At 48.3% G+C, this 14,777-nt stretch overlaps 1 protein-coding gene across 1 annotated transcript in view; it reads left to right on the top strand.

The window, feature by feature from the left end:
- The window catches only part of GMPR (guanosine monophosphate reductase), a 39,410-nt gene extending 24,969 nt beyond the window's left edge, over positions 1-14,441 (top strand). Inside the window, exons 8-9 of the mRNA XM_084280602.1 lie at positions 5,838-5,997; positions 14,074-14,441. Coding sequence (XP_084136728.1) covers positions 5,838-5,997; positions 14,074-14,254 — 341 coding nt within the window. The 3' untranslated portion in view covers positions 14,255-14,441. The remainder of the gene's footprint in view (positions 1-5,837; positions 5,998-14,073) is intronic.
- The last annotated feature ends 336 nt before the right edge of the window (positions 14,442-14,777 follow it).

The following is a 14,777-nucleotide window of genomic DNA, read 5'->3' as shown; positions in this document are numbered from 1 at the left end:
GAATGGATGAAAAGATAGTGGAATGCGTGTTGGACAAAAGAACAAAGCAAAAAGGCAGGCCAGATCCCTGAAGATGTTCTTGGGATCAGCTGTCCACTTGAAGAGATGAGATTTTATTTATACTGTATCCCCTAGAGCCAAGCAGATGTCTAAAACATCTAAGTTAATAATTAACAGATTTTGCTTTCATGCCAATAGCTTCAGTGAATTGCACCAACTCTTGCTGATAGAAAAGATAATTTAATCTGAGAGTTCTGTTGGGCATGAAAGTTACATTTGGGGTGTGTGTGTCAAGGTCAGGATTGTCACTTAGCCATAATCTTGTTACAGCAGTGTATGTGAACCAGGTGCTAAATGCGTCCTAGGCTGAGAGGATATTTATAGACAGTACCCTTGCTCCCACCCCTTCCACCCCCAAATGCCAGACCCTTCAGAGAAGTCACAGTGGGGTAGTACATGGAATACAGTGGGATAACACAGTGTCTCACTGGGATCTCAGTGTAGTAGGATACAAGAGATAGCACATTATGATACAGCATGTCTGCTTGGCAGGAAGCTTTGCAAGTATGGAAAGCATGGGCAGGCCTAAACTCAGATTACAGACCTGCCAAGAAAAACTCTGGGCCTCCAGGAAAGGTTGAAATCAAAATCTGTCTTCTAAGTTTGCAGACAGCTCCTGTTTTTAGACAGGTCAGATGACAAGGAAGGCTTAATTAGAGCATTTTAAGCACAGCCGTGGAGTGATTGCTACCAGCAAGGAATCTGCTCAGTCACAGGATTTCACATCTCCCTTGTGTTACCCAGTGGGTGATGTGACATGGGGAATAGATACTTCCAGTTGGTTGATTCTGACATAGCTGAACAGCAGCATCCACCCTCTTTGACAACAAGATTGTATTAAAAAAACACCCAACCTCTCCTCAGCCCAACCCACCCTGACATCACACTGCGTGCAGTGAGGCCTGTGTTCTGCCTGACTTTATCTGGCTCCACAGCTTGCCTGGTTCTTGCTGGCGTTGTTGTCCTTGGGAGCTTGTGAACTGAGATTGCAACCTCACTGCATTCCCAGCTGCCTGAGCAGAAACCTGGCTCGTGGAAAAGGTCTTTCTTCAACAAGAGCATTTCCAGAAGTTAGAACAACAGGAAACGACTTCAAAGTGTTTAAAATGTTTTCCTTTGTTGTTTGTAGTAAGTCTGAAAGGTCCTTGTAGTCCCTTTGCGCTAACTGAACAGAACTTGCTTGAAACCTGTGAAAGGACAGATTATGGCCTTGCTGATTGTCAGGAGGTGCAAGGACTCACAGTGGTATGTGTTTGCAGGCTACCACAGCTTGTCTTGGGGTGGAGGAGCAGCAGGAAACTGAGATCACACAAGTAGTAGTTCTACTGTGACGGCAGGCCAGACAGATCAGTCTGACCCATGTGTCACAGGTACAGGGCTGGAACTGATAAGAGATTACCCTGAGACAATAAACTTACCATATCTGGTTATGTATCATTGAGGTAGACACACTGTGGACACCTGACTAGCAGGAGACAGGTGTGCATTTGTCAAAGGTGGATGGCAATATAAGCTTCTAGATAGCGTTATTGCTATCAGTGTTTATTGAACACTGTTGAGGTGGTTGCTGGGCATGGAGGCTGTTTTCTAATTTACAAGGCAAAGCTTTGATACCGGCAGTGGCTTGTCTAGCACAGACCTCCCTGCTTGCTGTGAGCCTCTGGGTGTGCAGGAGTTACATAAACACCTGAGACCAGGCAGTGGAGGACTCAGGTGCACAATGTCTGGGGATGGAGGCCCGGACAAAGCGTAGACATGAGAACTTTTGGTTAAAGTGGTTATACCATCTCTGTGTGGTGGATCAACGTAAAGTTCTCATGAAAGGGATGCTGAGGTGTTAATTATAAAATAGTGATGAATCAAAAGCCATTTGACTCATAAAATGTGTCATTGAGTCCTAGACATGAAGACTAGCATTGACAAATGGCTAAAGATGGGAGTGGAGGAGGCAAGCTCATGGAAACAGAAGAGTAGAGTTGATTGAGGGCATGTGAAGAACTGGGAAGAACTGTAATGAAGATGTCGAGAAGCTTTACAAGTGGAAAGTGACAGCATTGACTAGTGTCAGGAGTCAGAGGCAGACTGGGCATTTTTGGCAGAAGGGAAACAAAGTAGAAGCCAAAAAGGCAAGGAGCAGAGAAGCACTAAAGGTGGGGGGCAAAAATGCTGAGAGCAAGAGAAACTTTGGAAGAGACTGATGGAATTCTGGAACTGCTGGATGGGAACCTAGTAAGCTATTGCTGCCATGTAGGTATTAGAGATGATAATAGAAAAGATGCAGGTTGATCAGGAAGAAAAGAGGACTTTTGATGCAGGAATGAGAGCATGAAAGCACTTTGCATTGGGCTCTCAGATGGTTCACATAACTACACCCTTGGAAAGGCTGATAACATGAACACATTTCTCAGAATGCCCCAGGGAAGCACTACTATCTCCTTTTTAAAGATGAGAAGTCAAAGCACAGAAATACTAAGTTCCATTGCCTGAGGTCACATATATTTTTGTGACACAGCCAGGAACAGAATGTGCCTTTTGAATCCTACGCCAGCATCTTTAACACAATACTGCTGTTCCTTACAGCAGTGGTGAGAAGAGATATAGGAGCAGGGAAGGAAAAGGAAGGAAAAACTATGTGGAAAAGTCAACTGAGGACATATACGGGTTCTAAAATACACCTGACAGATCGTACTAGGTTATTTTTTCCTGTTTTCAATAGCTGTGTGTGTACTACTGTTGCAAAGGCTTGCTGGCTCAGCTGGAGATCAGGTGAATGTAGATTCCAGAGCCAGCCGTGGTCCAGGCAGACTTACTCTGCATCTGCCTGGAGGTCTGCCCAGGCTACAAATCCAGGCTGACTCCAGCTGAATTTGTGCAGAGCCAATCTGGTTATCAGTAACTTGTATTATCAGGCATACAAAAGACCTCTGAGGGACTCCATCCAGATCCAGCAGAACTGTGTAAGTGCAAGGTTGGGTTGGTGTCAGTGCACACCTTCTGCAGTGGCTTGAAACAGAAGGCACTGTGAAAGGTGAATGAGCAACATCAGCCCAGACACAGTGCAGACCTCAAGGGGAAGTCAGCACATCAGAGTGGCCTTGTGTAGAAACAGGGTGAGTCTGTCAAACTCTGTGCGAGCTACTGGGATGCTTGTATGCAACATACCTCATCACATCGTGTATTATTATCTAGAGGGTTGTTGCCAGGTGTTCCCAGTCCCCCACAACCTAAAATAATGGTGTGCTGTCTGTCTGTACTTGAAAATGAGAGACTGCAGCTGGGTGTTGCAGGCATCACCAATACTTCTGGTCATGCAAAGAAACATGCATAAGTAAAGAAAGACCGTGCCAAAAACTAGGGCGTCCTGGTTGGAGGTTAGCTGGTGGAAAAGTAGTGGAACAGACTTGAAACTTTCAGACATCTTTGCAACACTGAAACAGGGTGGAAAGTTCTGGAGAGCACTGCAAAAGTATGTTTAATACAGGCTAGTCATTCCTGGAGCTGTGGGGCAGTAAGCATTGTGTTATTCCAGTGTTTAGATGTTCTGTGTCTGCTGTGATGTAGCTCCTCCTCTGGAAGAGCTTGATGAATGATGTTGGTTTGCGAAAGTTACTCAAGTTGGATGAGTTTCAACCCTGTAATTCAAAGTTATTTGCTTTCCTCCCAAAATATGCAGTCAAAAGAAAATAAATAGATACTTAAGTTCACAGGAACCAAAATTCTGTGATTCTGAAGGACAGATTTCACGTGACTGTTTTGCATTAATAATTTGGAGGTTGTGAGACCCACAAACAGAGACAGGACTAGAACTGGAGATCAGGAGATGGTATTGACAAGGCAAAGAGTCCAGAGTGTCCTTCGGCAGACCTTTGACTTGTTCAAATGCCCTCTTTGAAACCTTGACCCTCCATCGGTCCCTCCTTCCTCATTTTTTCTTCTACCCACAAAGATGACATCAACTAGACTTTTTTTGCAAAGGAGGAGCAAGGTTGTGCCAGGTAACAACAGGAGCTCCCCACCAGTAATTGAGAATGTCTTAAAGGATGAGCATTCCCTACGTTTTTGGCAGGTTAATAGTAGCATCAGACATGAGTCAAACTGAGGCTTTAAAACTCAGCCACCTGAAACGAGAGAGCTCAGGAAAAATCTGCCAGGTAGCTGGCATGATAGGACACCTGAATGGGTGCCCAGCTATAAATATTGCTTGTGATGTGCTCAGCAGTTTTGCACAAGCCTCATTTTTAACATCCCTTTACCACGGACGTACTGTTCCTTTCAAACAACAACCAGGCAGAGGGAGGTGAGGTCAGGGGAGCAGCTGGGTGCTCTGCTCCCAGGCGCTGCTACTGCCTCTGCTCTTTGGCAGAGGGGTGGAGGGAGGGAACTGGCTTTTATAACTCTCTGCACGCTCCACAGTTGTCTTGTATTCTAAGATGAAAATACTCCAATATACAGGTTTGTCTACAGAACTTTCAAAGAGATGGCAGCAGATGAGTGGATCTGCTAATGATTTCACTTGCTCTTCAGATTTCAGTCCAGTGCTTTTGTTTGAATAGTGACAGAGATCAGAACAAATCCTAGTGCCAGACTTACTTAGCCTGGGCTCTTCCCAGAGTTCTGAGTTGTTCCTATGGGCATGGGCTAAGTTCAGGCTCATCTGCTTTCTACAAAGTGCAGCTTAGAGCCCTGTTCTTGTGCCAGTCCTGGGAAGAAGCTGGGCAGAGGAGAGGCCTGTTGTGACACACGTATGTTGAAGAAGCAGAGAGTCTGAACAGGAAAAGGCTTTGTTTTGGGGATGGGTCACCATAGGCTCATGAATGAGTAAAAGCCAAATTTCTGCAAGCAAGAACAGATATGCCAAAATATCACAGGAGGAGCTGCTACTGGAATAGTTCCAGCCCAGCTGGAAATACTGGAAATCACAGTGTGAGATCAAGAGTGATTTCAAAAACCTTCCTGATCTTACTCACAGCACAATTGATTTCTTATTTGCAAAGCCAGGGGAGATGGACAGACTGAACAGGCACGACTGAGTGTTCAGTGTTGTTATTCGGTATCTGTAACATATTTAGGAGTAGTAGTTATTTCTTAGACCTCCTTTGTGGTACATGCTGAGAACCACAGAACCCAGGAGTCCTTGGGCCAGAGTCATTAAATAACAGGAACAACATGCAGACCCATCTTTGACAAGGGATTTCCCAGGCCTACACTGAACACAAGTGGCTGATGGACTTGAAAAATCCATCATTTCATTAGAAAATCTGCTTGGTTTATGTCAGTGTTGAGAGGAATATATTACATTCATGAGTGTGCCTTCTTTCAGGGTACATTTCCACTCACAGCTTGTAGCCTTGAAAGGTCTTGAAAGAGGAGCTGTACTGTCTTCTGTACAGCACTAAGCTCAACTGGTCCCAGCCCTGTGATTACAGTTTCCAAGTACTGCATTCACGTTATTAATTAATAAGGAACTGTGCTCAGATTATTAAGGGTTAAAACTGAATTTGAAAATAAAGAGTGTGGGTGGAGTAGAATAATCTATATCTTTGTCATCACAACAGAAAAGCATTCTTACCATTTTAAATACCAGAGAAGGACAATTCAGCATGTGTCAGCTCTTCAGTAAAGCATTTCTTCCATGTCTGCTGCATCTATTATGGAGGGGGCTCTGTACCAAACTATTTAGGTCTGGCTATTGTTTTTGGAGGGCACTGTGTTCCTGCTCTGTTTTTCACCCTCTTCTCCTCTCCCTGCTTTCTCACACGTCACTTTGCTGATCACAGGAGCCGGTGCTGATTTTGTCATGCTTGGAGGGATGTTTGCAGGCCACGACCAGTGCGCTGGAGAGATCATGGAGAAGAATGGCAAGAAGGTGAAGCTCTTCTATGGAATGAGCTCTGATACGGCCATGAAGAAGCACGCAGGAGGGGTTGCTGAATACAGGTATGAATTCCACACAGGAGCAATTGCAGTCAGTCATCCATCCAGTCACTTCTGGAGAGAAATGGCACAAAAGGCATCTGCTGGAAACAGGCCTGTGCCTCTATTCCTGATTAAGAAGCTGTTACCAACACTTAGGGCAGCAGATCTGAGGGAGGGGTGACATCAGGGGGGAGAGAGGGAGAAGGAGCTGGGGGTGCCTAGCTGAGGGCAGCCACGCTCACTCAGTTGCAGCCTGTGCAGTGTTCTGTCACTGCAGCACTAGTTGCATGGCCTGAGGAGTCATTAGCTGTGGCTTACAAGTCTCTTGGGATGTGTATGAATTAAATGCTGTAACATGGCATACCAGGCTGCAGTTTGTGGCCCTCTTCTTGTCCAGGTTGGGTTTCCTTCTTGTTCACCAGCACCCCCACGTCCTTCTCCTTAGGGCTGCCCTCCATCCCTGTATCCCCCAGCCTGTATTGATACTGGTGGTTGCTCTGACTCACGTGCAGGACCTTGCACTTGGCTTTGTTGAACCTCATGATGATCACGTGGCTTCTCACGGCCCTCTGGATGGCATCCCTTCCCTTGGGTGTGTCAGCCGCACCGCGTGGCTTGGTGTTGAGTGCACCTTGCTGAGGGTGCACTCAGATCTGCTGTCTCACTGGTGGAGATAGTGAACTATTTTGAGCTCCTAGACTAATGGAGACAAGGGAAGGCTAGAGGTAAACACTGTGCATGAGAAACCTGGAGGCAAATGAAGTCATCACAGCTGTCCTGGTCTGGCAGAATACCCAGGCTCATTAAAAGTGAAGCCTATGTGAAAATGGGGAAGCAGAGAGGAAACAGAGCTTGTGGACACTGCACTTACCTGTGCCTACTGGACACAGTCTGGCTTGCTTCTACTTTCAGAGGAAGACTTCTGAGAAGGAAATCAGTTGGACATGGGGACAAGAAAGATGTGGAACTGTTGGAGAGAGGGTTCAGAGGAGGGCCAAGAAGATGATTGAAGGGCTGGAGCACCTGCCCTACGAAGAGAGGCTGAGGGAGCTGGGCTTGTTCAGCCTGGAGAAGAGAAGGCTGCGGGGGGACCTCATTGCAGCCTTCCAGTACCGAAGGGAGCATATAAACAGGAAGGGATTCAACTTTTTAGAAGGATAGACAATGGCAGGACAAGGGAGAATGGATTAAAGCTAAAAGAAGGAAGGTTTAGATTAGATATTAGGGGGAAGTTTTTTACAGAAAGAGTAGTGAGGTGCTGGAACAGGCTGCCCAGAGAAGTAGTGGATGCCCCGTCCCTGGAAGTGTTCAAGGCCAGGTTGGATGGGGCCCTGGGCAACCTTGTGCAGATCCAGGCCTGGAGGTTGGTGGCCCTGCTTGTGGCAGGGGGGTTGGAGCTCTATGATCCTTGGGGTCCCTTCCAACCCATGCCATTCTATGATTCTGTGATTCTATGAGAGATGTAAAGAGTTTTTCAAGGCCAGAAAAGCTTGTGAGGAGTTTTGGCAAGTTTTTGTAGGAAAAAAAAAGACATTTCTTAAAACAAGCAAAAACAATACAGTGAATACTGTAGTTTGAGGAGACCATGTATATCCTGGCAGCTTCTTAAAGCCAGGATTTTTCTGCACTTAATAGGAGGAGATGTTTGCCTTCTGCCTCAGGAGGATGTGAGGGGAGTGTACCCTTCCTACTTTACCTGAGCCTGTGTACCTCTTTCTGGGGCTCAGGTCAGAAGCTAGTGAAGAGCGTGCAGGGGTGGGCTAGTTTTAGTTTATTTTGTGTGTTTTTTAAAATCTCATATGGGGCTGCATGTGTACCAGTTAAAAGCGTGACTCTCTGCAGGACACCAGGCTCCACTGAGGACAACCAGTGGATTGCTTGGGGGATCCGTGCTCTCCACCTGGCTGACCTGCAGGGCTGTTTTGGCACTGCAGGTTCAGAGAGATTTTGCTTTCATGTGTAACTGTGAATTTGTAGAAGAAATAGCAGCACAAGAGTCCATCTGCATCTGAGACAAGCTGAAATGATGTACCAGAAAGATGTGCTGCATACCCCTGAGCTTTGATTCACTCAAGACTTCATTGCCAGTTCCCAGAAGCAATGTACAGTTTTGGAGCTTTTTTTTTGTCTCCCAGCCAATCCGTTGGTCCTCAAAGCCTCTCAACAAGTGAGCTGAGTGGACAGCACTGGTAATCACCTCATAATTTAAAAGTGACATCTGCCAGTTACACAGAGGTGCTGGCAACCATTTATCTGTACTTACCATCCTTTGCTACCCTGTGCTTGTGTCAGCTGGAGTGTGGGAAAGGCCTGATGCTGGTCAGGCGTGTAGTTAATGGCAGCGCCCTTAGAGGTCACAGAGCAGCCCCAGCGTGCAGCGTGGACTTCTGTGCAGTGTAGTCATTCAGGGTCTGGCCACCACTAGACAAATTCTGCTGGATCCTTAGCTGTATTTTGATTTACATCCTGATTTTAGAGTCCCTGGGGATCAAGTTCTGAAACCTCAGCAAGAAGGGAGTGGCAGCATGATCTGAAATTTGTGGTCTCTGTTGAGATACTGCCTTTTTGTGCCACTGGTAGGTACGATGGGAGGAGTTCCCCAGTCTACTGCTGGCTACCACAGCTGCAGAGATACAGTCTGTCAGCCGTGGCTGCTAACTGTGAGGGAGATGATTCTCATCCAGTTGACATGAGGCAGAGCAGAGCACCCATACCTGCCTCAGTCTGGGTCTTGCTTGGCCCGTCACAGCATGAGGGTCACCGGGGTTTAGAACCAGCAGCTCCTGGTTACCCGGCACTGTAAACATTACAGGTAGCTCATTCAGTCACTTACTAGTTTAGTGTATGAACCAAAAGGGTTCTAAGCCAGCATTTTAGATGCTGGATACCCCAAACAGGTCAAGTCAGTGGGGCTTCTTTATATGCATTTTAAAAGCCCAGCTGTAAGCCTCTATCAGTGACCCCCAATAAGCCATTGTGCCTCTAAAAGAGCCTGAGCACTCACAGTGTTTTATTCAAGCAGTGGGGAGAGCAGAGTGTGCTCAGCCACCCGCAGAACCAGACTACTTGTCACTTCATCTTCTCGAAGTTACACATTTTAGCTGGAGAACCTGAGCCTCCAGCAAACAGTTAAATTAAAATTGACAGGTATGGTGAGACGGCTGTAGCAAGGAAGAGAGTTGTGAGAGTAATTGGTTTTGTAATGAGTATGTCAAGTTGATCCCATTTAATTTTGTATGAAATCTGTGTACCTGCTTTCATAACTTTTATGTCATTTATATATTGGTTTACTTTTACATTTTTATCTCCTTCCACAAGGAACATGGATCAGAGCTGGGAATTTCTGAAAGGCAATTATTAAGTTCCTTTTACAGGAGAAAAGGAATAAGGCAAGCAGGAACAGAGACTGCACACAGTACTGTTCAGTTAGAGCCAATTGCTTTCATTAACCCTTCTGGGATTGCACTGGGTTTGTGTGAACACTGCAGTTCTGCTGTGGTCACTCAGCAATTCACAGCTGCTACTAAGCTGGGTTTTGACTCTTCATGCTACCTGTAGGGTGGAATTGGGGCCACAGAGACAGAACAGCACCAGCAGCTGGCTGCTACTTACTGTAGCCAGAAGACTAAAGCAAGTAGTTGTCCCTTTCTGTTCAGGCGCGGTGGCCAGCGAGAGGCTTGGAGTGTCTGCTGAGGGCAGCTGAGCACCCCTCTCCCAGCTGCCGGGAGTCCCAACTGCTCTGTCTGCACCTTTCGTTCCTGAGGAAGGGTTCAGGTTGGGTCATAACTCCAGGAGAGATGTGAGAGCAGCAGACCCCTCAGCAGTTGTTGCAGACTTGCTTGTGCCCCTCTGCCAGTGGTGCCACTTGTGCCAGCCTTTATGATGCCCCTTGTGATCTGAGCACAGCCTGTGCGCCGGCATTCACCGCTGGCCACAGCCTCAGCCTGGGGACTTTTTACTTGGTTTCATTTATTGCCAGCACAAACTTCAAATCACTGTTGGCTAATTAAGCAAATATGTAAGTAAACACCTTTCCTCTCCCCCTTTTTCAGACACCTCTCTTCACCCCACCAGGTCTCAGCTCCCCTTAATTTTGCCACAGGTCACACTCTGCCCCAACTCCTTCGGCAGGGAAAGGTGTGGCATAGGACGGTGTGGTAATGGTTTCTGTCTGTCACTGTCTTACTGTGCCTGCTCCGTCGTGGGTTGCCCACGCAGTCCGTTTGTGTCTGTCCTTGCTGTGGCATGGGTCACCCAGGGACTGCAGTCCCTTTGGGAGTGCACGTTTGGCACAGACTACCACCTTTTGAGGGCACATCTCCAGCTGCACATCTCCTCAGGCGTGTCCAGGTGTGTCTCCTTTCCCAGTGGTTGCTGCTGTCTCTTAAATTCACGTGGGCAGAACTGTCATGTGCTCCTGTGACTGGCTGAAGTTTCGGTGGGTCACACCATTTTCAGAGCCAGGTGGTACTGTTTCTGTGCCTGGCATGAAGCAGATCATGGCTTTCTCCCACACAGGTCACACCAGCAGCCCTTGCTACCCAGAGTGTACCCTGTGTGCCCAACACATCACCCATGCATGGGTATGCAGCAGCTGGGTGCTTGTGTGAATGAACTGGGTGCTCATGCTCACACTACCAGTGCGTGGGCATAAATTATTTGGGCACACATGCACAAACTAATTGGATCCTTATGCAAAAATAAATTGGGCATTCATGCATAAATTAATGGGGCACTCATGCATTAATTTTACTCAGTGCTCATGCATGAGCTAGTTTGACAGTCACACAAGAACATGGCAAGCCCAGCAGTTTGTAGCCTACATGGCACTCCTCACCTCCGCAAGGCACGTATCAAAGAACCCTTGGAATGTTAATCCATTATGAACTCGTTCAGCATCGTCAAAATGTACATCAGCTACAAACTCCACTCTTCCTCCCTCTGGACCAGACAGCAGGGATTGATACTGGAGCAGTACACTTACTGAACTGTCCCTCCTCCATCCTGAGCACTGCTTTAGAGTGGGATTATATACCCATCACAGGGCCCACCCCTGGACAAGACTACAGTGGTTAACTGTAGTCATGCATATGCTTGCTAAAATTCCACCCTCTCCCCACCCTGGGAACCAGATGACAGGATTCATTAGCAGAGTCTGGGCAACATTATCTGGTACAAACTTTGCCCCTCTCCCCTGGGGACTGGGGTTAACATTAACACAGCCTGAATTTATGCTCACCACAGGCTTCACCCACTCATCCCCCGTGGACAAGAATGCAGAGGTTAATACTGCAACAAGCTGAGTACATGCTTATTGCAAGCTTCACACCTTGTTTCTGCAAAACACATAGCCAAGAAAGCCCCAGCAGTTTAAATATATATGTGACACGCACCCCCTCCCCATTGCAAACTCCAGCCCTCACCCCTGTGGATCCCTATCAGCATTGACATCATTGTCATCTGAATAGTTGCTACAGATTTTTAGGACTTGTCACTTCAAAACAACCCACCAGGAACGTAACAGCAGCTCAGGTTGCTCGCTGTGCTTTAGCAGGAAAGCACATGATGAAGATCGTACAAGAGAAAATGAACGCTGCTGTTAATGACCCCCGTAGGGTCATGAGTTCAGTAGCTGTAGGTCTTCATTTACATCCAGAAAGGGGGTTTTGGGGGGGACAGTGTTCACATGCAGCAGTGCAGGTATTTCCCCATTTGGGGAGTAAGATGACAGCACCAAACAGCTTCGCTCTCTTGGGGCTTGCTTCACAGCTGTGATGACATTAACTGAGCTCTGACCTTTTCGCTGTGCTGCAGTTGCTTCTCTCACAGCTCTAGAGTTCTGTCCTGCTTCCATCCTGTATTCCTCCTTTTCTCTGTGGAACATCCCTTAGTCCCAGCATGCAGGGATGAGAAGCATGGAGAATTGTTGGCCCTTTTTTGACACTTCTGTCCAAAGATGAACATAAAACTAGACTTCAGACATTTTCTGTGGAGCTAATCTTCCAGCATGCTTCCCCCAGTACGGTATCTGTAGGTTACTGCTTGGCATCCCACCAGCTGATAGTAGAGAAGCAGTGACAACTGCCAACTGTCAGAGCTTTGGGGCGGTGGCGTTAGGTGTTCACTGTTTTTGTAGGGTTTTGTAGGCCAGAAGTGTCATCCCATGAGCTTCCTAACCCCACCACAGCCACTGCAGAGGCATCTCCTGGGGCAGTGGCTGTACATGTCCCCCATTTCTGTCATTTTGCTCTGGAATAAAACCACCACCAAGTGGTCACGCTCTTGGAGCGGTGTTCCCACCTCTGCAGGTCTGTTGAACTGCTCTGAGCGGGGCTGCCTCTGTTGGCCGTGGGCTGCCTGCTATCCAAACCCTGCAGTGCGTGCCCCATGGGATCAGCCTCAGCATGAGTGAACAGGGCGCTCAGCTTTGGCCCGGAGGGGCATTCGTGCGTAGCTTAGTGGGGCTCCCCACGTGTGAGCCGAGAGGCGTGCGCGGAGGCAGCGAACCCCGCGTGCCTCGCGCAGTGCAGCTCCCGGAGCGCCTCACACCGCAGGGTCTGGTAGGTAAACTGTGCCCTGGTTCCCCCGAGCCAGACACACGCTGTCGCTCACGATCTCACGAGGGGCTTTGACTGGAGGAGGTGGGCATGGCTGACACCCAAACTACACACTGGCAGCGGGACTTCTGTCTCGTGTCGTGGCCTGCGCTGCCTCACCCTGCCGGCACCCGAGCTGAAAGGAACAGCCAGTGAAGTCCCCCCAGGGCCGGCCCTGCAACACACGGCTGAGCCCCACGTGGTGTGCTGGGTGGCAGCACCACATGCATTTTCCATCACTGCTCATCACAGAGTTTGTTGAAGAGTTTCAAGAAAGAGTCAATTACTCATCAGATGTAGGGAGATTAATCATGGTTCCTTATTCACATGGCATATTAACACTTCTCTTTTATTGTCTCCCTAAGGCTTTGACCTCACATTTAAACTAACAGAATGAAATATAGCCAGGCTCAGACTGAAGTACCTCCTTGTAGCTGCTGTTGCAGTTAATGATTTGCAAATGGAGCCTCCAAACAGGCACGGCCTTTCTTTCTTGCATTATCCCCTAGACAGCTTGATTAAGGGAGAAATAAATAAAGCCACTTTTACAGCAATGACAGATCCCCACAGTGATTTTTGCTTCCATTTTGTAGGGGATGGGGAGAGAAACCCCATCTCCCCCTCCACATTTCTCTTAGACCACCCAGGTCTGCCTCTCCAAGGGAGCTAGCGTGTCCTGCAGTGAGATCACCTGGTGATCTGGGAGCTCCACTGCGGGGGAATTGCTGAGCGTGAGGCTGGAGAAAGCTGGAGGGGAAGGAGTGAAAAATACTCGCCAGGATTCTTCCATCCTGTAGTTCTTCAGATGTGCTTGTGAGAGCCGTGCAGCCTGTGCTAGCCTGTGCCCGTGCCTGGCAGTATTCACAGCACCTCTAGCTTTTCGTGGCCTTTCTGCCCGGCTCAGGCCTGTGCTAGCTCGCCTTTCGGCTTCAGGGGACAGCTCTGCAGTGGGTTTCTGTAGCACGTTTCCCACTCCATCTCTGCGGGCTCTGGAAGATTAGGCTGGTAGGAGGAAGCTGGAGCTGCGTTGGTCAGGGATAGGGGACAGAGCCAGGGGCTGTGAGGCCTCTGTAGAGCTGTGCTGGGTGCTGCCTGCTAACAACCAGCACCAGCCTTTCTGTAAGTTGCCTGGGCCTGGCTGTTCTTTATACTTCAAAGCTAGCAGCTCAGGCGGTCAGATTTACCTTTCAGTGAGGCTGGAAGCTTTACCTGCCTGTAGGCAGATGGTGGAGGGGAGGAAGGGGCAGATCAGGCAATACACTCATGGGATATTGCGGCATCTACAAAATTCATTTGCTTCTAGTTCCCAGTATGGCTGGTGGCTGGAGTTGAGGCATTTCGGTGCTTGAGAGCACTAATCAGCATCAGGGAAGCAAGCAGTAAAGCTGGGGAAACCTTTCTGAATTGGGGCATGCCGAGGATTAAGCTCCACATTGCTCTAGGACACACACTGTGGTGTTTTGCCTGTAGACATAAACACAGTGACCAATTTCTTCTCCAGGGCTTCGGAGGGCAGAACTGTGGAGGTACCATACAGAGGGGACGTGGAACTCACCATCCTGGACATCCTCGGGGGGCTGCGCTCCACCTGCACCTACGTGGGAGCTGCCAAACTCAAGGAACTGAGCAGGAGAGCGACGTTTATCCGGGTCACCCAGCAGCACAGCCAGGTCTTCTCTTAGCCCGGCACTGGGGGGCTGGAGAGAGAGGGGTGGGGGAGAGGAGCAGGAAGGGCTGCAGTTTAGTTTTGCTTTCTCCTCCATGTTGTGTTTGTGGCAAACTCTCTCTGAGCACGGCGGTGTCGTAGCCATCGGTGGGGCTATGGCTGTGTCATGCTATTGACACAGTGCCCTTGGTTCAAAATGCAATGGCCTCATCTTTTATTGTTGTGCCTATTTCATTTTTTAATCAACATTTCTTCACCTGTTTCCCCCTGCTCTGATAAATAGCTGCTGAAACCTTGATTGACAGGGAACTGGCTTGTACAGACATGGCTCCTAGCGCCTGCACACATGCACACATTCCCTTTTCTGAGACTGACCTGTCAGCTGCCACCACCTCTGGCATTGCTTCCTCCAGAAGTTGCAGGCTGGGAGAGAAAAAGATCCAAGGAATTTGGCAGAGAAAACAAAAATCAAATTCTCCTGACCTTTGTTCTGGGAAAAGATGGGGTGCTCGTGGCACGGCCGCCAGCCAGCAGAACGC

The sequence above is a fragment of the Gallinula chloropus genome, assembly GCF_964237585.1.
Source record: "Gallinula chloropus genome assembly, chromosome: 2".
Taxonomy (NCBI): Eukaryota; Metazoa; Chordata; class Aves; order Gruiformes; family Rallidae; genus Gallinula; species Gallinula chloropus.
Note: the sequence above shows the minus strand (reverse complement) of the source record. Positions and strands in the feature narration are given on the sequence as shown.